General features: G+C 35.3%; 1 protein-coding gene across 2 annotated transcripts in view; it reads right to left on the bottom strand.

Moving 5' to 3' along the window:
- cntnap5a (contactin associated protein family member 5a) overlaps nucleotides 1-25,992 on the bottom strand; it is a 448,552-nt gene that overhangs the window by 189,743 nt on the left and 232,817 nt on the right. For both annotated transcript variants that reach the window (XM_088607188.1, XM_088607189.1), the window contains exons 4-6: nucleotides 9,541-9,688; nucleotides 2,705-2,908; nucleotides 2,266-2,450 (exon numbers count right to left, since the gene is read on the bottom strand). In XM_088607188.1, the coding sequence (XP_088463314.1) occupies nucleotides 2,266-2,450; nucleotides 2,705-2,908; nucleotides 9,541-9,688 (537 nt within the window). The remainder of the gene's footprint in view (nucleotides 1-2,265; nucleotides 2,451-2,704; nucleotides 2,909-9,540; nucleotides 9,689-25,992) is intronic.

The following is a 25,992-nucleotide window of genomic DNA, read 5'->3' as shown; positions in this document are numbered from 1 at the left end:
AAAACATCACACAAATAGCACCCAAGGTCCAGAATTTAATCCAGTATCCAAGTGCTGCAAGGCAGCAATGCTAACAACTGCTCCACTGTGCTGCCCTAAATTAAACACTATCTTAAACAAAAACAATCTAATTCATTACATCATTGCCCATTGTACACTTGTTTAATAACTGCATATCTAAGCAAGATCCCTTTTTTGTCAGCATAATTTATTAATGATTATAACATTGAAAATGTGCAGAATATTGTTTTAAAAATAAATATCCCAACTGTCGTGACAGTGCTATTTTTGATATGCACATGTACAACTTACATTAGATTATATTTATCTTAGTTTACATCTACAGTTGGTCTTCTGTCTCATTAAAACTCATTTCACATTTTTAATTGAATATATTTTGGTCAATTGTATATTTGTAAGTAAATCTCTTTATAAAAGTCATACATGCCTCTGGGAAATTACTAGAGTCCATACAGACAATGACTGACCCCTTTTTTGCTTCTAGTTTGGCACAATTAATTGCCTTTTTATGCACCTACATGGGATTCTGGCAGCTATGGGAATGGTTATATTTATGCACTGCTAGCTCTTTATTGTTCTTGTGATTTTCTCTGGTCAATTTGGGAAACAGCTAACTGTGCTGTTAAAGAATAGTTTAATTTGTTTAAAAAAACAATGCTTATAATGGTGACCACATACAGACATTGTTCAGGTGTAAGATCATTTAGAAACTCAATTAGGGTTATAAAGCAAGCTCACACTCTCTCTTAGGAGGTTTTTTCTTGGAGATTACAAATTACACTTTTTATTACATCTTATTAGAGTTTCACTAAACTACTGAATCCTACATAATGCCTTTACAATTACAAGATTGGCTACCCAGATAACACAAACATATGATATCACTATCAATGGTGAAAGATCATATTTGACATGCCTTATGTACCATTTCCAGAGACATGCTATGGTAATAAGCTCATGAGAAAAGTTATTATAAAAGTTTTATTATACAGTGCTTTGTATAATGAAATGCCTCCTGTTTTCCATCTTACAGTGAAAACATAAATTTCCCTTTTTTTTTTCCCTAGTATACGTTGGTTTCTTGAAGAAATTTGAATTTGTAAATACCCACAAAAATTCTAAATAGTCTAATCGTGTCCTCTTGCAATTCTTGTAACAATAAAATAATTGAATTCATGTAACTAGTTTGTGTAGAACATTCCATTAAATCCAGGAATAGATCTACAGTAGTCTCTCCTATATAGACAAATTCCAAAGCAGTTATATTTTTGGATGTGCTGACAAAAGCAATACACATTATTCTAAATGCAGCCTCACTAATGTGTTTTATAACATCCCTTGATGGGAATTCAGATCTTATATGGCCTGGGTGGAGTTTTCTTCCTCTCGTTGTTTATGCTGGACACCCTAGTTTCTTTTTGTCTACTGAAGATTGATTGATTAAACTAGATTTGATTGATATTTTAAATTGTCCATTTCAAAGGCTCTGATATGAAATAGCATTCCATTGAGGTGCATAGTACCACAGTAGATGTAATCTCAGTCTGCCATGTGCTGTATGTCTTTGAGGTAAGATCTATTTGCTGTGGCCCTTACAAGGATAAGTAGATTTCTGATGATGGACGAAAAACTTTTGAAATTATATCATAACATTTTATTCAACATATTATTGCTTCCCAACATTATCTGCAGAATGATGTGTCAACATACAGTAACTACCTAAATCTTTTTCATAGCTATCTTCTTCAAGGTTTTTCCATCTCATGAAGTTCATGCATTTACTACATGCATGCACTACTCTGCACTTATTTACTTTAAATGCTATAGTGTCAGCCAGGTGTTTGCCCAGTCCTAAATTTTGTGTTTTTGAAAATCTTTTGCAGCTTCTACAATGTTTACAAACCTTTCTCTGACAATGCATCTTGAATCACGTAAAGTCTGAGAAAGACAAATGTTTATTTATATTTTAAAAAACAGATATTTTACTGCTGATGTTGGGCTCTGAACTACAATTAATGATTTTTCTCTGATTCACGCTCTAAGCTTTCCTCTCCAAGAAATGAAGACTGAAAAGTTAACAGTTGATCCTGAGTCAATCTTTTAAATAACCACTAATAGCTTATCCACCTGCTGCTGCCACTGGCCTCCCCCTGTGCACAATCTGCTGCTCCACAGCAGGTTCTCTTACTGAAGACACATGAGGGGAGTAAACCAGCTGTGATCCTGGATAATGGGGCAACACACCTCATAATCAACATCCAGTGAGTCACTATCCCCCTTGGTGCGGAAGTGCTGGGTGTGTTTGTCAACAGTGAAGTTAACCTGCTTGTTAAAGCGCTCAATCAGGACAGAATGCCAGTGCTGGTCATCTAGCAGGCTACCCAAAGTAACAGACATGTGGCCACTACTTGAATGCAGCTTGGCATCATCTGCAGAGGGAGGAGAAACACAGGTTAGAGGCTAGTTACAACCAAATCCCACTTGTCATGTATTTATTTGTTCACTCATTAAATCAAAATTAATTTATCTACAGCTTCTTCAAATACATCATGTCCATATGATAAGGTTAGCCCCTGCCACACGCAAACTGTTCTATATATTTTTTTACTTTGCTGTTATCACCAGACACATCTCTTTATGCACTCACATACACACTTCAAATAGAGAATGCATGCGTTTTTACCCAGATTTAGATGAAGAGCAAGTTTTCCCCTATGCAGCTCAAGTGTTATGTAGTCTCCCCTTTGCCCTTCTCCATGCACCAACACCCCATCACCATGAAGACTTTTGAATTTCAAAGAGATGACATCCTTCACTGTGCTCATGGATTTCTGACTGAATCGATATAGGAGGGAACTTCTGCCATCAAAGTCTGCCACATCTGACTCTAAAAAAAGAGAGATATAAAATAATAAGTAGGAAATGGTTAAAAGTTGTTTACCATACTTTGACACTGACTTCATTAAAGCTACCTGAATGTTTCTTTGGGACACTTTACATTAGATGCTAATTCTTGCTAATTCTTCTAATAACCTACAGTACCTCTGTATGAGATATGTACATGAAAAGATGAAAAGCAGGCACTGAATTTGTGGTACCTGCATTTTTGTAAGAAATACAATTTGGAAGGTACATTTTACAAAGAGGTTCAGATGCTTTTTTGAAACTTTATAGTTAAAGTAACCAAGTGCCAAAGCTACATTCTGAAGCATGAAACGTCAGAAAGCCATTTGTTATTTCAAATAATCACTATTAATAGATATTACAAGAAAGTTTCTGTGAATAGAAATATGCTAATGATTAGCTGCTTACAGTTCAGCTGTTTTTGAGATCAAAGTGTCAGGGCTTCTGAATAGGTCAACTGGTAAAGATATTCCTTTCCAGGGGAAGTGGAACTCTGTGACCCAAATGGCACATGTTCAATCCTGGGTCAAGTCACTAACCAGAAAAAACAAGACCCTGAGAGAAAGCTCAGGGTAAATGTAATTACTTAAAATCAATAACATATTATTCTTAAGTGCTTATACTTCAGTGCTAAAAGATTGAGAAATTGTATGCGAGAACTTGAACCTAATGCTTTAATGGGTTATTATGGCACTACAGTATATGAATAGTTGGAACATTGCTAGTGTAAGGTGACAGTGACATGGAGATTAGCTATTGCCTCTTGTGCTCTGGGTTTGATTCCAAACTATGGCACCAGCTAAAAACCAGCTAATACTGACATGAATGCAGTTATTTTACAGTAAGTTAAGATTATATTAATTCCTTACACTTATATTGCACTTTCTGGACACTCCAGCAAAAGTGCTTAACAGGTAATGGAGACTCCCTTCCATCACTACCAATGTGTGGCACCTACCTGGATGATGCAATGGCAACTATAGTGTGTCAGTATGGTCACCACACATCAGCTATCATTTGAAATGAGAATGGAGTTATGAAGCCAGTTCATAGATGGGCATTATTAAGAGGCCATGATTGGTAAAGGCCAAGGGAAAATTTGGCCAAGACACTGGGTCTAAACCCCTACTTTTTTTAAGAAACTCCCAGTGATTTTAATGACCACGTATAAAAAAAGTATAAAAAAGGAGCATTGGAACACACACAGACTGAAGGGTGAGCATTCCTTATTGGTCCCACTAAAACCTCTTCCAGCAACATCCTTAGCTTTCCCAGGAGGTCTCCTCTCCTGGTACTGGCCAGGCTAACACATGCTTAGCCTCAGTGGGTTGACAATTACAAAGACTATCTGCTATCTTACAGGGGCCAAAACATGTTTTCTTTCTTCTTTTTTTTCAGCATGGAATAAACCTATTACTTGTTCCTTTGTTGTCTTACAGGGTTGTCTGTTAAGGACATTTCTTACTTTCAATTAACCTGAACCTATTTTAAGTCATTGTAATGCTTGTAGCATGAATGTTTGGATGGCTAGTGGGTGGATAGTACAGAGAACCTTGTCTGAATTAGTTAAATCTACCCATGTGAGTAGGTTCCCTACGACCCAAGACATACAATTGATGATTCCAAATTGGAATTACAAAAATTAATAATAATAAAAAGAGGATAAATGTATATGTGAATTTATTTTAACACACCTTACAATCTTTATTTTCCTTTAAAGGCCATCCATTCATTTTACTTATTTTTTTCCTGGTGAGGTTTGCATATTGAGGGTCCCTTACATAATGTTGTTTTGAGATTTTGCAATAGTCGTAAAACTGTGCAAGCAAAAAGGTTTGTGCTTTACTGAAATTCATTAGGAGTTCCACTTTAATGTAACAATTTGGATTCATGGGATAACTTTGTATATTAAAAATCACTGTGAACCTCCCACTGTACAAAGAAAATACAGAATATCATTCTTAGCTAGCATTAGAAAGAAGTCATGGGCACAATAATTTTTAGAGGTGTTACAGATAGATAGTTAACAATGGGACAGGTATTTCTGGCTTTAGTGCTTGGGTTTACTTACATGATCATAGAGATCAGAGTTCTAGGTTCTGTGACATGAATGATTACATACACACCCTGAGAAAAAGGTACAGATGCAGCAGCTCAGAATGCTCAAGGTGCTGTACAGGATACCGCAAAGAACATACCACGGTACACCAAAAGGTACCACTCAATTCCTTTTCATTTTTTTCAAACAATCTGATGCAAGACTGTACTCTGTAAAATGCCAGGGTGAAGCAGTGAATCCTTCAAAAAATATTATTAAAATCTTATTTTAATAATAAAAATTAAATATGTATTACCCGTTAGTGCTTTCCTGTACAGTATCACAAATTATATGTATTTATTAAATACAGTATACTTAATTAATAGTAACTGTATATAAATAGTAATTAGAAAACTTTAATTTTAGGTTTTGATTGTAAAATATACATACTGTACTAGCTTTAAAAACATATCATGTGTAAAAGCAAATAAATACATAAAGAAACAAACAAAAAAGAGGTAAATAGTTTTGAATGACTCAAAGAATGACACATGGTCCTCTACAGTAACCACGTCAGTGTGAGGCACTGGTTGTTCAGTGGACAAATTCTTGGCTGCCATGTGAAATACCTGGGTTTGATTCCTGGCCAATGCTCAACTCCTTGCGGATAATCTTCTTCCAAAAATAACATTTCGTTATATCCGATTTTGACATTTCTATTATGTATCACAGTATGTTAAATATTACGTTTATATTAGAAATAAAAAGAAGGCTTAGCAAAATTATTTAGTTGGATATGTGGATATATAAAATAGTTTATTTTGAATGCCTGTTGTGGATGTGATGTGTTATTTCAGGTTTGCATATACATTAAAATAATCTATATTTTGTCTTAATGCTAATTTAAGTAACAAAAATACATTACACACATACTGTAGTGACCTTAAAATCATAGAGATCACACAGTATTTAAAAGCAAATAAACATGTACAGTAGAAAAATAAAACAGAGTTTGAGTCTCCTGTGAATGGAGCTCATTGAAGTTGCCTTCTCCTACAAACAGCACAAAGAATGAAACCCATCCCATTTATTAGTGTTCCATTTGTGCTGGTTTGTACCATTAAAAGTAGTGTTTGTTCTGCTTTTGTTCCCAAGTCACTCAGTCCACCCTACAATAGCATAGGCAAACCAAACTGATTTCATCTGTTAGTGTTACTTTTGTGCTGACTGGGGCTGTTGACAGTAATTTTCCAGCTGCCTTTATTTCCAAGATCCAGTACTTTCTATTTTCGGTAATCATGTGAATGTATACATAAGGAAGTTTACAGTTAATAGCACTCTAATAGATCATGTACTTTTAATTAAGGATATCAGCACCTACAATTTGCTATCTCAGCCTGTCCGGAGGGACATAGTGAATATTTTGCATTTTAATACCAGTATTTTATGTGTGTTTGTGCGAAGAGTAAAATTCAATGTTCTTAATATCTTAATGTAACCACAAGAGTTGTCTTTTTGGCCTTAGAAAGGGAGCATTACAAAAAGCTGAATTTTCTTAAAATAAGTTTTAACTAGCATGTCATAATACTTTATTGCTGTGTCAATAAGTTTTAAAACTGAAGAATTAATCAAAGAAGTTTCCTTAAAATTGAGTTGCATTCTTTTTAAATAAACGGGCAATTCAAAGGATGTTTAAAGATTAAACCCATCTTTCAAGCTACATATTGTTACAAATGGGTTTTATGAAAATAATGAAAATCAGGAATTAACTAAATTGATTAATCAATAATTAAATTAATGTTTGTAATCCCCAACTTGTAAAGATTTCTGCTATGAATATACCTGCTAGTACAGTTAGAGACACATTAATTTTTTGTTCTCTGGCACAGCTTAGGTGAAAAGAGTGATCTAGGCACACTTGATTTAACAAATATGTACTAACAATGAGAGTGACAAACACTACACATAACATTAACATACAACACACAAGTTAAATTATTTACACATATACAGACAAGGCGTTTCACAGTCCTATATCTAGTCCCCATGGAGCTACCAAGTATTTGACTCTTAAATAATGCCTACAGAGATCAAGGAAGACATACAATAAATACAACCTATGATTAAATCCCTCTCTTGTGTGGTCTGCCACAAAATAAATGTGAGGCTATTTCCCTGTTACATACTATTACATACAGCACATACTAAGCAGGAGAGGCAATTTTAAACAGAGGGATTCTTCAATCAGGAACTCCATGTTCTCTAAAATCTACAGAATAGCAAGATTCAAAATACTTTTTTCAGATGATCATGAATTAGGGATCCTTGCCTGACACAAGCTTCAAGTTCTATCTGCTCTTGTCCCCCTTTCTTGTTGTCATTTTTTTCCGGTTCCAGCCAAGAGGGAACGCTGGCGTGTTTGCTTGCCACTCCTCTCACCAGTTTTTCATTTCTTCTTCTCTGTATATTGTAATTATGTTTTATCTCGTGTATTCTTTTTATTTATTGTTGTTGTCATTCTGTAAAGTGCTTTAAGAAGCCACCTTTAAAGGCGCTCTAGAAAATAAAGTTTATTATTATTATTATTATTATTATTATCTGACCTTTTTTTTTTCCCCCTTTAACATAGTGTGCTTCCCCTTCTTATATACTGTGATTCTGGACTGTTGATTGATTAATTAAGTTTAACTTTACTAGCAAACATCCTCTGCTTTGAAGCTGAAAACTGTTTACACTGCCATGTGTTACATACTTTATCTAGATTCCTTGATAACTTGATTGTTATCTACCTCAGACTGTAAGAATATGTATAAAGGTTAGACTGTCAAACTTCTTACTGACTACTGTTGTATTATTTTATGCAAAGCAAATACATAAACATTGAAAAGTGCACACCCAAAGGCTCTACAGCAGGAATGTTGTGTTTCTGTTCCTCTCTTTTCAGCATGGAATAGACCTTTACTTGTTCCTTTCAAATTGAATTATACAGTATGTTTTGTTACAGTCATAATAAGACATATAGGTTGTATAAGACTATGTACTATGTAAGTTGACCTAAGTAGTAAATAACAAATCTGCAAAACAAAATTTGAAAAGCTATCGTATCACATATACAGACTTCAGTAATGTTTGAAAATATTTATATTTGTTAACTAAACAAATTTTATAGAGGAACAAGTAATAGGTTTATTCCATGCGGAAAAAAAGTGGAGCCTTCTTCAGGTGTGATTGAAGGGCTCCACGGCCAAAACGTGTTTTCTTTCTTCTTTTTTTCAGCATGAAATAAATCTATTACTTGTTATGTTGCAGCCTACGTATGCTGACGCAGCTACCCATCTGAAATTTTATAGAGAATGTCTTCCATATTGTATTTGAACTGCAACTTTTTTTTTACAATTATACATCCACCCATACATGTTCTAACTGCTTTATCCAGTACAGGGTTGTAGGGAAGCTGAAGCGTATCCCAGCAAGCAACAAGTGCAAGGCAGGGTACCACCTGGATGGGACTCTAGTACTCCACTGGGCACAGAGACACTCACACCAGGGCCAATTTTCCAAGGAGCCAATTTACCTATCAGTACTGTATGTCTTTGGACTGTGGAACTACCCACACAAACACAGAGAGAATATGAATGGAGCACATAGCATTCCAATAATTGAATTTAAAATAGTTATGCCAGGCATTGGACCACCAGATAGTAAGGGAATTTAAAGATGCCCTTAAACAGAAATCACAATTGAAGTTATCACAAATGTATAAATTTGTCTTTTTTATGTGTAAATATATTCATTTTTAAAGCCACTATGTATCCACCATTTCCTCCTCTTTTATTTGCCAACTGGTGTGATTTAAAATTACAATGTGAGATTAGAAATAAATAAGCAATAAAGCACATCTAAGGTTTATTGCACTTGTTATACAATACATGCAGTATACACACAGTATACATGAAAAGGACTGCAGTACTGGGCAGGTCTTAGTATCAGCACATTTGTTGGATGATTATTATTATTGCAGTTATGAAAAGGGTCTTATAAGGGTCTGTCAAGAGCTAGACAGCTACAGAGAACTGCCTTATGCAGAGTTTTTATTAAGATCTGCCAAGCATGTTAGTGAAATCTTGGGTTGCCTACAATTACTGAATCATTTTTCATACAGGGCCATGTAGGTTTGGATTTTTTTCCCCTTAATAATAAAAACCTTCATTTAAAAACTGCATTTTGTGTTTACTTGTGTTATCTTTGTCTAATATTTCAATTTGTTTGATGATCTGAAACTGTGCTCTTCCTTTTGAAAGTTTTAGGTCCACCAGTTTCTCTGCATGTTAAAATTACTATATAAACATCTGATACCGACTTGAATTATTTTTGCACACTTCAGGTCTGAAAAAAATATTAGCATACTTTATTGTGACACATTTTCCTAAACTGCAACACAACAATCTCAAAGTCTATGACTGTGAAAGTCCTTGTTCTTCAAGTATTATAACAAAAGCAAACAAATGCAAGCCAACAAATAAAATTTTAATAGCAGGTTTGAATAAGGTGTTAAAAATAAAATATTAAGTACTTACTGTATGCACAGCCATAGACTTCCACCCTCATACCAATTCGTCCATTTGCATTCCAGTGTAAAGGAACAAAACGCAGGAATCGTGTCCTAATGGTGTATGGGAATTTATGATGTACCACACTATCCGCATTGCTGTTTCCTTGGAATGCCTGAAAATATAGAGGGAAAAATGTATATAATTATATCACATAAGTAACAGACCACAGTCAGGTCTACTCATTATGAATATACATTCTACTAGCAAATTAGTCATGACTCACTACTAGTCATAGTGTCCAGTTTGGGGAGCTACCTACAGTATATATATATACAGTATATGCATCTGTAGAAGTTTTGGATATATCCTATATAAGTAAATGCTTTTAAATTGTTTTGGGTGAAAGGTAGATACTTCATTATACGGATGAGATTACCCCAGAAAGAATTGACTAAGCAAGACCTCAAACTCGCCATTTCAGAAATAGGATGTGGATGATGTGGCTTATATTGTGAAGTACCCCCTCTACCCAGGTTACTTGAATTATGCAAATTTGACTTTATCTAAAATCCTCATTTGAGCCTCCAAAAAAGGTTTTCACGGTAAAGATTCAAGGTCTTCCAGTCTGGCTAAAGACTTCCTTTCTCTATTGGGATGCTTTGATCTTATTCAGTTTGTTTGTACCCCTACACATAACAAAGGACACGCCTTAGATTTAATTATTGCAAATGACTGTTTTGTCTCCCACTGCTCTCCCCTTGATCTAGGCCTCTCTGACCACTTAGTTATTCTTTTCTGGAATTACCTGTTTCTAACACCTCCCCCCCACGGCAGCCTCTCACAAACTTGAGCGTAGGTGGCGTCTTTCTTGCCTAAATGTACATTATTAGGCTTGGAGAGATAACTTGTCTGAATATAAGGTTACTATAGAGTCTGCTAGATCCACCCACTTCTCTCACATCATTGAAAATCACCAAAACAACCCCAGACATCTTTTCTCCACCATCAACAGACTGCTCAAGCCAAACTGCCCCACCACATTACCTGCCTCATTGCAAATTTGCAACACATTCTTAGATTTCTTTAGTTCTAAAATCAACAACATCCGGCTTCACATTCTCCCCACTACGCATATAATTTCCATACCTCCTCCCTCCTCATCCAACTTCTCTGGTTCCCTTCTCTCCAGCTTCTCTCTTCTTGACTCAGCATCCCTCAATAAACTAGTTACATGCATGAAACCCACCACATCTATTTTAGATCCCATTCCCACCACTTTATTTCAGTCCTGTTTCTCTTCTCCCTGTCCAATCGTCCTCAATATTATACATGAATCCATGAGCACTGGCATTCTACCAACAGTCCTCAAAACTGCTGTCATTACCCCCGTGCCAAAAAAGCCTAACATGGCTCTCGACAACCTTAACAATTTTCACCCCATCTCCAACTGACCCTTTCTTGCAAAAATTCTAGAACGTGCTGTCACACTTAAGTTACATAACCACCTCATGACAAACAACCTTTTCGAACCCCTCCAATCTGGCTTCCATCAACTTCACAGCACAGAAACTGCCCTGGTCAATGTCACTAACAATCTTCTAATAGCTTCTGATTCTGGTTCTCTTTCTATACTCATCCTTCTTGATCTCAGTGCTGCTTTTGACACTGTTGACCATGACATCTTACTTTCTCGTCTTGAGACTGTGTTTGGAGTTTCTGAAACTGGTCTCTGGGGTATCTAAATCTACTTTGAACAAACTGCAGTATGTCAAAAATTCAGCAGCCAGAATTCTGACCAGGTCTAGTGCAAATGATCACATTACTCCTATCCTGGAGTCCTTGCACTGGCTTCCGGTCAAATTCCGTGTAGACTTTTTAATCCTCATGCTCACCTATAAGGCTCTGCATGGCTTGGCACCTCAGTACCTGTCTGAACTATTATCGCCCTGCTCCCCACCTCGCAACTTTCGCTTTCTAATTCTGCTCTCCTTACTGTCCCCCAAGCCCGTCTACATTGTATGGGTGATAGGGCCTTCTCCTGTTATGCCCCCAAGCTCTGGAACTCTCTCCCCAAGGATATCAGAGAGTCACCTTTTCTAAACTCCTTCAAATCCAGACTCAAAACCCTCTTCTTTAAAAAAGCCTTAACTGGTTCCATTCTTCACCCCTCTGCTTTTCTTAGTACCACCATCCATGGTCTCCTCTATATATTGTAATTGTGTTTTATCTTGTGTATTCTTTTTATTTATTGTTGTTGTCATTCTGTAAAGCGCTTTGAGAAGCCACCTTTAAAGGTGCTATATAAAATAAAGTTTATTATTATTAAGTTTATTATAAATATATATATATATTGAGTACAGATGGTAACAATGTTGTGAAAACTGATGTAAAAAATTGTTCAGCCTGTACAATTAGAGAGCAACAGCAACATCGTGGATGTAGACTGTACCCAAGTAAACTCATACTACACAACAAAGTGCAAAATAGAACCACACAGCTGTCAAACACGTAAAGAACATGTCTCTGCTAGATTCGGGTGGGTAGCTGCGTCAGCATGCATAGTCTGCAAAGGAACAAGTAATAGATTTATTCCATGCTGAAAAGAGAAGAGAGAAAACACAACGTTTTGGCTGTGAAGCCTTCTTCACACCTGAAGAAGGCTTTACAGCCGAAACGTTGTGTTTTCTTTCTTCTCATTTCAGCATGGAATAAACCTATTACTTGTTCCTTTTCTGCTCGATGATGAGTTATCAAATGTTAAATTCATTGACTCTGATCATGCAATTTGTAGCACAAGAATCAAAGATATTCACAATTAGATGACAAGTCCATAGATACTCTGCTGATTGTGGACTGTTGTGTATGAATATAGAGTTAGTTCCTTATTCAGAAATGAAGCTGGAAAGTCAACAGTAGCAACTCTGGGGTACACCACTGAATACTATGCTCTTTCCTGTCAAACGCAAAATTCCCAGGAACAGTTATGCTGCAATATTCTTGTCTCTCTCAACTAGTATGCTTAGTGCTAGTGTATTTTTAGCAAAGTTAAAACTAAAAAAATGTTGATCTTACAAGGATAAACATTAACATTAAACATTAACCCTGCTACAGACTATGACCTGTTACAGAGAGCAAAGAAAGGGACATGCAATACAATAAAAAACACTCAGCTTTTGCTACAGCTACACTATCTGCTTCTTCATGGCAGCATTCATCATGTAATTGGTTAGCATATTTACTGCATGTACAGTATACACTTGTATATATCACAAGATAAACATTCAGTGGTCATTGTGTCTCAGACTTTTCTCCAGTTTGTTGGAAGTGTATTGTGGTCCTAAACTGAAATCATGGTAATTGTTTAAAATAATGTATTCAATGTTGTGTCATAGATACAGAAGCAGCGATTCAAAGTGTGCAGCACAGACACGTACCGGAGGTAATTGGCTACGGCCTTGCACGTCGTGACGTGCGATGATGCAAAATACCGCGGTATGTGATTGGTTGACCGACAGGGGTACTCGTGGTGCATTGGTCGGTCGTAGAAAGATTTAAATGTCTTTACTGTGCCCGTTTTAGTATTGAATATTTATATGGAATTTTACCACTGAAGGGAAATCTTAGTAGTTGAGCATAAAAAGAATAGGAGCGTATTGTAACGTATTGTAATATAATATAATTATATTATATGATAATATAATTATCATATTCACATATCACCCCCCCCCCACTCTCTCTCGCTTGCCCTCCCCCCTGCAAGCGAGAGAGAGTGGGGGGGGGGGGGTGATATGTGAATATGATAATGTGAATTCCATCAAGTCAGGCACCTGTGAATTTGCAGTATTCCCAGAAAGAGCCACATCCCATCCACTGTTCCTCCAGAAAGCTTATGCAGAAGTGAAGGAATTAAATATGGAATTAATATGGAATTTAATATGGAATAAAACCGGTTTCACAGGTATTTTCAAAATAGAAGGGGGCGAGATTTCCAGTGAAAGACACCTCTCCCCCCCCTCCAAAACCCAGTAAGTACAGTACTTACTAGTTAAGAAAGCTAGGTGTTAGCATAAATTATTAGTAATCAATAATATTAAATATAGCACTGTAATAAATTGTGCTAATAATAAATTCTATTCTACTCTGAGAATGTAGGGGGAGGAAGAATGCCCTTGGTCTTTTTACTTACTGCAATATTATGGACACTCAATTGACCTTTAAAAAAACAACAACTTTTTTTTGACAGCAGGTACAGCACCCCACCGAGCCCACGTGCCAGCATTATATTCTCATGTAGGGGTAGAATATGTTCATTGTCTTCCAATGAAAGAAGGGTTCCTTTCGCCGTAGTTGGGAGACATTAGAAGCTTGCCACGCCCGGACTGTTACATCAACGCATTAGCGTGTTAAAGCGATTTCATTGAGGAGCCTAGCTTTCTTAACTAGTAAGTACCGTACTTACTAGGTTTTGGAGGGGGGGAGGTGTCTTTCGCTGGAAATCTCGCCCCCTTCTACTTTGAAAATACCTGTGAAACCAGGTTTAATTCGTCACAGCCAGCACTCCTGCAGAAAGCGGGGTTGTACTTGCAGTGCATCGGTATAGATGGGAAAGCCAGAGCCGACCGCTACGCCCCCCCTGTGTTCGGGGTGCTTATCACTCTCAGTGCATAACAAGGAAGATTAATAAACATAAACATAATCTCATGGTTAAATAGTCAAGTCTAGCCATGTGTGAGTCTAGTCTCACAGAGCTTCAACAGCAGATGACAACTTGTGAGTTCAATTAAGAGTGAATAAAAGCATTTCATTAATAACGCTTTTGCGTTTGTCTGGGTGCTGACAAAGTAAAAAACAATTACTTTTTGACAATGAACAACTGTGTGTGGGTCTCTCTCTCTGCTGGTGTTTGTAATAGTTTTTATTTTTAAATACATTTTAGAAAAGTAATGTACCATAAAAGTATTGTGAGACATATTTGGGTTAACATGTTCAGTGTTCAGTGTGTGGTAATTTGTTTGGTACGAGTTAAGTTTATTTAATCTCTGACCCAGGGAAAAGTGTGGTGTGGACGGCTGAGGAGAGAATGCAGGCTCGAGCTGTGTCCGTTATTCTTTTTGTCTTCTTCTGGCTTGGTCGGATAGTTTTTGTTTTTGTTTTATCAATAAAGTTTGATAATCGGCCAGTGAAAGCTCTGTTGTCCTTCACATGAATGCCTGACTCATTGTACCGAACCCAGGATTTTACAGTATTTTTTCTTTTTAAAATACCAATAACAGCAACATACAGTTTACATTATATGTTGATGTTCCAAAATTAATATCGTTTATGACCTTTATGACCTTCGTTATGCTCCTCGTTAATGTCTAAGCCGGAACACATCATTATATCTCATTTTGTATTTCTTTAAAAAAAAAAAAAAAAAAATTGTTTGCCCAGCCTAACAATATTGTTGTTATTGTTTTTATCCTGTAAAGCGCTTTGAGAAGCCACCTTTAAAGGTGCCATATACAATAAAGTTCATTATTATTACTATTGTTAATTTGCTGGAGAGAGAGGTGAACATTATTACGCAGAAGACAAAGATAGCGATTTACGTTGGATTGTGCATTGTGCTGCTGTAATACAGTTTTAAATAATTAAAAGTCTAAGCAGTATCAGCTTTATTTATGGGTTTTAAATAAATGCAATTTAAACGCAATTTAAATCAATATAAATGTTTATATTGTAACGCATAGGTGACTATTTATTGTTATTAAAATGACTTAAATTCGATCATGTTGTGAAATTTAGAAATATACATTTGTTTGGTGCGAGTGAAGTTTTATTTAATCTCTGACCCAGGGAAACATTTTATTTTTTCAAAGAAATGTTTGTTAAAAAAAAGTCATGGCTCTGGCTGGATTCCGGCTTGTGTTGCGGTACATGAATATAATTATATCGTTATTAATTTCTTTAGATACGCGATTCCATATTATATTCCCTTTTAATCAAATTCTAAAAGTATGCTTGTTGACTCTGGTATCACATTAGTTAAAGAATTCGATGCTTAAAATCTTTAAGGAGGAATGGAATACTGGTGTGTATGTTTTCTTTAAAGTACCGAGACCAGCCATATACTGTATGTTTATGTTCCAAAATTAATATCGTTTATGGCCTTCACACGCGTTACAGTATGCTCCTATTCTTTTTATGCTCAGCTACTAAGATTACCCTTCAGTGTTAAAATTCCATATAAATATTCAATACTTAAACAGGCACAGTAAAGACATTAAATATACATATACATACTGTATACAGTACAGTTTTCATACAGTAATATGTTTATGTTCCTAAATCAATCTCTTTTATGAGGATGTGAAAGGCATGGTGAATTGGAGATTCTCAAAAATTACTGTACTTTGCATGATTGGAAAGAAATGCGTGATTGCGAAATGCTGTTGTGTTACTTTTACGAAGACGGTCAATGAAAAAAAGAATGTGGACCAGGGGAATACTTTGAGTTTACAGCTTGTCACCTTGCGGAAATTCCGGATACTATTATTTTACTTACGGTACTATACGAGAATTTACGGTAACTCGCGGTAGACTGTGTGAAGCACACCACAAAATGCGGTATCGCCCGCTTGTTTTGAATGGCTGCATCTGTACATAACATTTTAAGAACATTTGGTGGTGGTCATTGAGTATTTATTTTGTGCTATATTTTCTGTTGCTATCATAGAGCTTGCAATGGCCATGACAAGCAATCTGGGAATTGCTTGAATATCTGGGAAACATGATTAGTACAATTCATTTACACAATTGTGGTAGATTAACAATTGTTGACAATTTTGACAATCCAATTTCTTTGGTTTGCAAATTATACCACAGATTTTAAATTTCAGATCCTCATATAAGATAATATGATACTAACAGTAAAACTTAAAATTTAAAACTTTAATTAATAGAACAATTATGTTGATAATATTTGATTCTACATTCCCAAACCTCATTACCTCATGTCATTCTCACTTGAAAGCTCCTGTGCTTCATACCTTTTTTAACCTGGAGTTTTATTTATATACGTACTAGCCTAAATATCAAGACCATATTGGTCACATTGATAGTGGTCACAGAAGGTATGGATGTGACAGCTGAAACAAGATCTGTTAACTCCCTTTTACAAAATTCATTCAAACAAAATTAGCTTTATGATAATTTTAGAAATGTGAACAGCAGTATTGTTACCAATTTGACAGAGCATTTTAAGAATGTGTGAAAAAAATCAATAAACTACTATACCAGTCCACATTTATCATGAAGACTGCAATGTCTTTGCTATAACAGCATCTTTCTGTTTTTCTAGTCCCTCCTAAGACTAAGTGTTGGCTGGTCATATAAAATTACAATCAAGGAGGACTGTGTATTAACAAGAGCCTTTGTTTCCTAAATGAACTGTTGCTAACCTTTTCTAACAGTGGCTAACTTTTATCCAATATATAAAATCCATATATTGGAATTATTACATTATTGTTAAATTCCAGCTGATTCCAAAGAAATTCATTCCTCCTGTTTTGATTCTGCATTAAAACTTGTATCAGGCTAAACTTGTAAGAGATTGGCATAGCAGTCAACCTGTTGTAATATGGCTCTATCAATTGTTAAATGACACAGATGGTGATAATTTATTGATAAAACTAGTGACAATCATCCACATTCTTACATACCTGAGAAGAGTGATAAGGGTATCTTAATTTAATGTTTTTATATGATTGTCATGGCTATATACTAAAAGCATGGCAAGTGTTTCATTTAGGCAATGGCTTAATCTTTATTTCAAAATTACTTTGTATTTGAATATCTTTGTGTATATTGTTTTTTTTCTTGGATTTTCTTGAATGTTTTACTTTTTTAATTATTAAAACAGTTACTTGAAACTAGTTAAATTACTTGAAAAGCCTTTTGTAAACTTTTCTTCTTAACATGTATTTTCTGAATTTCTCTCGATTAGCAATTATGAAGCTATTTTGTAGGAATTAGCATGACAATGTAATCTTAAACAAAAGACAAACTAGAGCACTGCACAATACAGTACATTTGAAAGAGCATAAAGTACTTATTCAAACAACTACAGAATATGTTTTTATTAGAATGTATCATCTAAATAGTACTTCATATAGAATTGCATGATTTTAATATAAACAAATATTTAAGAATTTAAGAGCAAGTATTACAGTTGTACTTCCATACTTCCACTACTGCAACTAATAACATTGTCAACATTGTCAACAAACTATCATTAATTTAATAGTCTTCTGTTTGCATTAGTTTGGATTAGAAATGTGTTTCTTACTTCAGCCCTTGATATAAAGTAATATAAACTGAATATACAGGTTTATCTCAACAGATATTTATATAGGAAAAAAAAATCATTGTAATGGTGATAGTGGGCTTTTAGTTTGAAGGTTTCCCCTTGTGTTTTATATTCATCTACATTTTCACATAGCTTAGCAATAAATTGCGGAGCAATTTATATTGTTATTGGAACAGATGTGTTATTTACTGTATACTTTTACAGTGGCCAGAAAAAATATCCAGACCCTCTGTTATATCCCAGTGTGGTCCATGTGTGTTTTTGTTTCTATGTTCCACACATGTGTCCGTCTCCTCCTTGCTTGTATTATCCTTTATTTTGCCATTACCTTGCTCAAACGTGTTATATCAACCTCTTTGCCCTTTTGTACCATATTTCTTGTGTCTACTCTCGTTTTCTCTTATTTGTATATTCATAGTTCACTTGTGTATTGTGAGCTTGTGTGAGCTTTTGTGTAAAGGGTTAGTTAAGGTTGTAGGGTAACATTGTTTACACGTAGTTGGTCTCTGTATTAGAAACACTAGTTTAGGACAGGTGAGTGCCTTTTGTCTTGTATGGTTGTATGTCTTGTCTGGTAGTCAGTGAAGGTTAGCTAGGGCATTAGAAGACGCCGAAGTCCGAGTGTTTTAGTTTTTGTTTTTGGTAGTTAGGTCAGCTTCCCCTCACTTTATCAGCCAGCTCCATTTTTTTTTTCTTTGGCACCACTCAATGTGTTTTTCCCTGTGTGTTATTGTGTCCTGTTTATGTACCAGTCACTTATGCACTTATTTTAAAATGAATCACTTTTGCACCAAACATGTTGTTACACTTCTTAAGCCCCTCACCAGAAGCCCACCTGCATCCAAATCCATCTTAAACGTTACACCCCTTTACCCCTAGACACCTGGGGTCATAACAACCTCTATATAAAGAAGTAAACAGATAATTTGAAATAAAAATGGAAAAGTATCATGATTGCATAAGTATTCAAATGCTTTAATGTGGCAAACCTAAATTAATTTAGGTGGACAAAATGCCTTGATGAACCACGCACTTGAATGTCATCTTTGTCCAATAATAGTAGTTCAAATAATTTCAGAATAAATGCACTTAGTGTATCTCTCTATAGTTCTTCAGTCAAGTGGTGAATTTCAAGCAAAGATTCCCATCGTTCTGAGCATGGTAAAGTAGATTGCTCAGTCCCTCCAAACTGAGATGAGAGAAAACATTCACGTGTCAACAAAATCCCAGTACTTCATAAATGGGAACTTCATAAATCTTCTGGGAACTAAACACAACTTAACATAAATGGGAACTGAATATTCTCAAATCTTTGTCTGTTGGAAACAAAGATGGAGCAAAATACTGGCAAAGCTTTGAGGAAAACCTACTTTCACCTTATCTGGGACAACATTTCAACTTTCAGGAGGACAATACTCCAAAGCAGTCGGCAAAAGCTATAGATCTAGCCATTCAGAATTCACGCCAAATAATGCACCAATTTGCAGTGCACGCACCTCAGCGCAACATTATGCACTTTTTTTTAAAATATTCAGTTGTCGGACTGCACTATTTTATAAAACCCAAGTATTTGGGTTGTCGCAGAAAATGCCTGGTTTTAAATCGTGGTCAATGCTGAGCCCCTTGAGACAATCTTTTCCAATATTACAATTTATGTTGTATACTGTTTCGATTTTTATTAATTTTAAACTGTGCATTACAGTATGTTAAAATTAAATTAAGTAAAAATGAACTAAGGCTATTTTACAAAAACAAAATTACCTGCATTTAGACAAGTTATAGATTTTCTCAATGTGAATGTAAACCTGAAAGAGGCACATCACGTTTACAATAAGCTATAACAATAAATTATTCTTTTATATATCTGGATATGTAAAAAGAAAAACAAAGGAATGGCCAGTCCATGATTTGAATTCCAGTTCACCATCGGCGTAGCAGGTGGGCATCTAAACCACCAGGCTAAACTGCCACTTGGGTGCAATACATTAGAGTCTATGAGCATTTCATTGTCCATTACAACAGAAGTTGCTAAAACAAATGTCAATATGTTTCCAAAATATCCACAAGTATTTTTTTTAGCTGCCAAAATTTCTTTAGATACATGATTCCATTTTAATATTCCCTATCAGGTGGTATGAAGTACTAAAATTTTTTTTACAATAACAGCACGTACAGTGTTCTTTTTTACACATTATTAGAAAAGTATAAAAAGTATAAAACATTATAGCTTTATACCATTATAGCCTTTTTATAAATTTTATATAATTAGAACAAGCACGTCAAAACTTTTCCAAAATAACCACCATAAGGTATCGAGTTAAAGGATCTGATGCATAAATAGCATGAAAGATCTGAGAAATTTTGCCCAGAAGAAAGAAAATTCAGCTCCATGTCAAAGTGGAAAGTTGGTAGACACCCAAAAAGAGCTGTGGCTGTAATTGCTTTCAAGGGTGTTTCCACCAAATATTGAGCTGAAGGGTCTGAATACATATGCAATCGATAGTGTTATAGATAGGGGGTTACATGTACGGTAACTAAAAGAAAATGACAGTGGAGTGGATTAATTAATAAGTAAAACAGATAATCATAACCTCCAACTTGTAAATCATTTTGCCCAAAATATACACGAGTGGTTGGTTCTCTGGTACAGCTTTGGTGAAAAGAGTAATAATTCAGGCACATTGTGGTAAATACTGTAACTATTTATTTAACAGTGACAATGACACACTAAACAACACACAACATAAAAATAAAGTTTAGCTATTTACAAATTTTCACATAAGGTGTCCAAGGGGCCTATGTCATAACAACCCAGAAAAACCCCAGACTGCTACCAAGTATTCAACTCTTATAAAATGCCTACAGATCCAACCTTTCAGAATGCATGGTAGATAATGCAATACATTGTGGTGCATGCACTGTGGGTTACTGTGTTTTTAAAAACACACTTTGTTAAACTGCCTGGCGGAGCAGTGGAAGCTTAATGTGGCGTGTGGAAGCATTTGGAGTGTCGCCAGAAAATGCCTGGTTAGGAGTCCTGTTCAATGCCGAGCCCCTTGAGATAATCTTTTTCCACTTATACAATTTAAGTTGTATATTGATTAGACTTTTATTAATTTTAAATTGTATACTGCTGTATTTTAAATATTCAATTAATTAAAAAAGAGAGTGGGGCTATTTTACAAAAACAACATTACTCAGTTCAGTGTATGAAAAATAGTTTATTATTCTGCTGTGGCTTGTTGTGAACAGATATGATTCTTTCAGGCTTACATTCGCATTGAGATAATCTATATAGTGCCTTAATGCAAATTTTAGCAAAGAGTAATCAGGATAATTTAGATTTAAATTTTGATTATGAAAAATATATTTCATACATACTGTACTGTAGTAACTGATGGTAATGTTAGATAAATATTAAAAAATACAAAGTGTACACAGTCTACACCGTCTTCATAAACATTTTTGGAAAAGTTGATGTCCTTGTTCTAACTATATAAAATTTATATATGTCATAAAAAGCTATAATGTTTTATCATTTTCGAAGAATACGTAATAAGAACACTTGTTGTTATTGTTGTAAACAAAAGGCATAATTCAGATTTAATACCACATGATAGGGAATATTAATCTAAGCTTAGGTCCTGTTTTTGATTTGTTCAGTTGAGCAGTTCGAAATGTTTTTGAGTCGTGTGAGTTTCTGGTTCAGTTGCTGGATAGGTTTATGGTAATGTGACTTGATTGGTTACAGGAGAGAACATGACTAGGAAAGGGAGAGATTAGGAAAATCCTAAAATTCTAAAGAATCTTAAAGATTCTAAGTTGATCATGAGGAAAAAATATCACCATTTTTAATCCATAAAAAGTGTTTTTTTAACTATTTAAACACATGTTTATAGCTCTTAAAGTAATGTAATGTTTAATTTAGGCAGGGGCATGTTATTGTTTCTTTTTTAATTAAAAGAATCAGTTGCTCATCGTGCTGTACGGCATTATGTGTAAAAGAGATTAAGAGATTGAGAGATTTCAGAACACTTCAACTGATGCATAAAACAACGTAGCATAATACATGCTGTCGTGTTAAGCTAATGAGCACAGAACATCTTTCCTCCTGTCAAAAGAATTTCATATGTAATTTATTCTTACCTGAGTAAAAACAGAAAATACAAAAAGAGTTTAAAAATTAAAGAGAGGTTGAACCCAACAAGTTTGTGTGATTCTGCTTCATATGGTTAGGTGTTTTGCATGCATACAGTAGCTTTTGGGGTCCGCTTTATTCAAACTAAGGTTTTTAAAAATACAACCAGGTACTAGATGTTGATTAAGTAAAAGTTGCGAAAATTTTCACTAATCACAATCTTTAAAAAGCCTGTGGTTTGAAGGCTCTGTGTCCTTTGCTCGCAAAGTTAATGACATCTGAAACATCATGTCTCATGAATAGGCATTTTAATAAGAATCGAAGATTGTGAAAACTGGAGAAAACAAATGGCTCTGATAAAGATACAAGAAGTCTGAAATAATTATTTATTATTAATAAATTCATATTGTTAATAATGATCAGATATGTTATTCTATTTCAGTTTCAGTGGTTTAATATCACTTTTTAACATCACTTTGTTATTGTTGATTATATTTACAATATATACGATTTTGTTTTAAGACTTGTTGTATAAGCTTGTTTTTAATAATATCACGTAACGAACACTTTGTGATATATAAAAATAATAAAAAAGTAAATACAGCATGCATAATATTTACTATTTTAGTTTTTTAAAAGAAGTCTATGTTTGTTAGAAGAAAAACTTCTAACACAGACCTCCAGTGGGGGAGACCCATTCACCAAACCCACCGTACCAATGCATCACTTGGAAACATAGCTGAAATGGTCAGGTCAAAATGCCCAGGTGAATGTGTCAAAGAAATTGTTGCAGATGTTTACAAAGAAAGTGTAATACAGTAATACTACCAGCTATATAAATATATTAAGATCCTTAAATTACGTGATTCCGTATTATATTTCCTATTAAGCAGATTCTAAAAAGTACGCTTTTTTTACTGCAATAACGACAGCAAGTATTCATAGAAAAGATTAAAACATTATAGCTTTTTATGAAATATATAAACTTAATATAGTCAGAACAAACATGTCAAAAGATTTCCAAAATTATCACAGTAAGTGACCCAGTGAAAGAGTTTGATGCATAAAATGATTATGAAGAAAGTGGAATACTGTTGTGTATTTCTTTAATTTTAATTACCACTACCAGCCATACACAGTATGTATAATATATGTATATTCTTAAATTATCATTTATGACATTCAGAAATGTTATGAGCTGTTATTTGTATGCTCAGCTACCACAATTTCCCTTTAGTTTTAAAATTCCATATTAATATTCCATATTAAGTGATTTTAAACATGCACAGTACAGAGCTTAAATGAAGCAATCGTTTCAATAACATCTAATGCACTACAAGTGCCACCTATTGGTCATAAATTGGCCAGTGAATCACATGACACGGTAATGCCAAGCCCCTGTAGGGCGTTATGGGGTTTTAAAATGCTTCTGAATAGAAACATCTGTACAAAGGCCAAAAGGGAAAAAAAAACTGCTGCCTAAACTAAACAGAATACACCTTTTGGGTTAAATCTTTCTCTATAAACCCAGAGGCTACAAAATGAATGGGAACCTATCTCCCTATTCTAAAAATGCACGCCATAACCACAAGAGGCTGTTTTTAACTAAGGGATTCTTTACATAGGAAATCAGTTCCTAAAAACAAAAGAATAACAATCTCTCTTAACAAGGTCCAAATACTTAATCTGATTTTTCTGGATAATCTGGACAACGAGATCTCACTTTTCGTCTCCTGCTCTTCCCTCTCTTCATTGTCATTTCTCTCTTCTGTCTCCCTGTTTTATGCTCTTTTCTGTACTGTTGATTGATAATTAATCATTTACCTAGAACTAAATTAACTAAGGTGAACAAAGGTAAACTTTAGGATTGCTTTGATAACTGAATCTTCAATCCCTATGGGGTGATGGGGGGGGGGGGTCAAAGACATAAATCCCATTCAAAGCAAACATCCCATTCAAAGATGTCAAAATCTGTAAATTTTGTTACAGGCCAGATGTTAACCATTTTTAAAGGCACTTCAAAACAAAATAATTCAGTTTTTACCTTTACTTTTTTCCAAAATTTATTGTAAAGTATCTTTGGTTTCACACATTTTTTTACTTCACAAAATGGAATATCACATGAAGGATTCAAATAATTTTGGTAGACATTGTATAATTGTAACAAACCCACTGATTTACAAACTTACAAACCCACTGATTCACATAGCTATCTCCTGTATAGCTCATTTCACCCCAAACACACTAAAAACTCTCTCCCTTTTTCACAGTTCCTTCGGCTACAACAACTCTGCAGCGACGACATCAATTTCCAGAACCAAGCCCTCAAAATGTACTCTTTTTTCATCAACAGTGGATACCCTAACAGTTAACGACAGGGCCCTTGCCCGAGCTAAAAACCCCTCGGACCATCAACTTGAACAGGAACTCCCGCCGTAACAACTGCATTTCTTTGGTGCTTCCCTACCATCCCAACTCAATTTCCATCCCCAGGACTATTGACGACAACTTTTCCATCCTACAGGGTGATCCCTCCATCGGGGCCCTCTTTTCTGACTCCCTATCATCTCATATTGCAGACCACCTCATCTGCGCAACCTTCTTGTTCACAGCTCCCTTGACTGCTCTTAGCAACCATCTACACCAGGCACTTTCCCTTGCAACCGAGCTCGCTGTATCACCTGCAAGTACATATCTAACACCACACTCATTCAAGGCCCCTCGGGACAATTCCGGATCACTCAGATAACATCTTGTACCTCCAGCAACCTTATTTACTATACAGATGCAGCCATTCAAAATGCGTGGTACAAACCTGCAGTACCGTAATCTACCCACAAGCCACCGCGGGGCCCAGTAGGGCACTGTGGTAAGTGATTGGCTGGCCAAAATGACCGACAGGGGCACTCGTGGAGCATTGGTTGGTAGTGAAAAGATTTAATCATTTAATGTCTTTACTGTGCACATTTTAATCCGCTTAGTTTTGAATATTGGTAGTTTAAAGAAAAAATACACACCAGTCTTCCATTTCTCCCTAAACATTTAAAGCATGAAAGTTTCATGAAACGGTACCCAAATATGCGATTGCTGTATAGAATGAATTTTAATTTTAAAACATTATTTAACACGAAAAATTAAGCTGTTTACTTCTTCCTCCTGAGAACATTCACCCGTTGCTACCCAACGCAGAAACACAGCCACTAACTAGCAAAGAGAGGACATTAGCTAGCCAATATGATAAAGAAATAAATGATTATTTTGTTTATTTCTTTTGCACATTTATTTGAACATTTCCATCGATTGTACAAGCACTTGGAAACTGTCCAATCCCTAGTTCATCAGGCATTTTCTTTTAAGCTGCGGGCATTCTCCCGGTCTGGCGCCGGTCTGTGTCTTCTAGGATATAATGCCAGCGAACTCTTGTTTTTAGTCCACTATAACAGACAATCTCCTTTGCTTTTAACCGAGCATCTAACCCCTCTGATTGGAGAAAAAAGACGTACTGGTTTGCTATACATACTGTACCAGCAAGATGATTTCTTTCTATTCGAAACATGTATTTTAAAAGTTTAAGAAGTAAAAACCTTACAGCGTACACAGATTTCTAAACTGATCAGGATCGTTATCTTTGTCTTATCCATTATAATGTTCACCGCTCTGTCCAGCAAATTAATAATAAACTTTATTTTATATAGCATTTTAAAAGAATAAGTAATTAGATTGCTCATAAACCTAATCACTTTTTCTACATATGTTCATTGTCTTCCAATCGAGTCGAGTTGACATTAGAAGCTTGCCACGCCCGGACTGTTACACCAATGCATTAGCATGTTAAAGTGATTTCATTGAGGAGCCTAGCTTTCTTAACTAGTAAGTACTGTACTTCCTTGGTTTTGGAGGGGGGAGGTGTCTTTCGCTGGAAATCTCGCCCCCTTCTACTTTGAAAATGCCTGTGAAACCGGTTTAATTCGTCACAGCCAGCACTCCC

The sequence above is a fragment of the Lepisosteus platostomus genome, chromosome 14, assembly GCF_059453375.1.
Source record: "Lepisosteus platostomus isolate fLepPlt1 chromosome 14, fLepPlt1.hap1, whole genome shotgun sequence".
Taxonomy (NCBI): domain Eukaryota; kingdom Metazoa; phylum Chordata; class Actinopteri; order Semionotiformes; family Lepisosteidae; genus Lepisosteus; species Lepisosteus platostomus.
The sequence above is the reverse complement of the archived record's forward strand: the minus strand, read 5'-3'. Positions and strand labels throughout refer to the sequence as shown.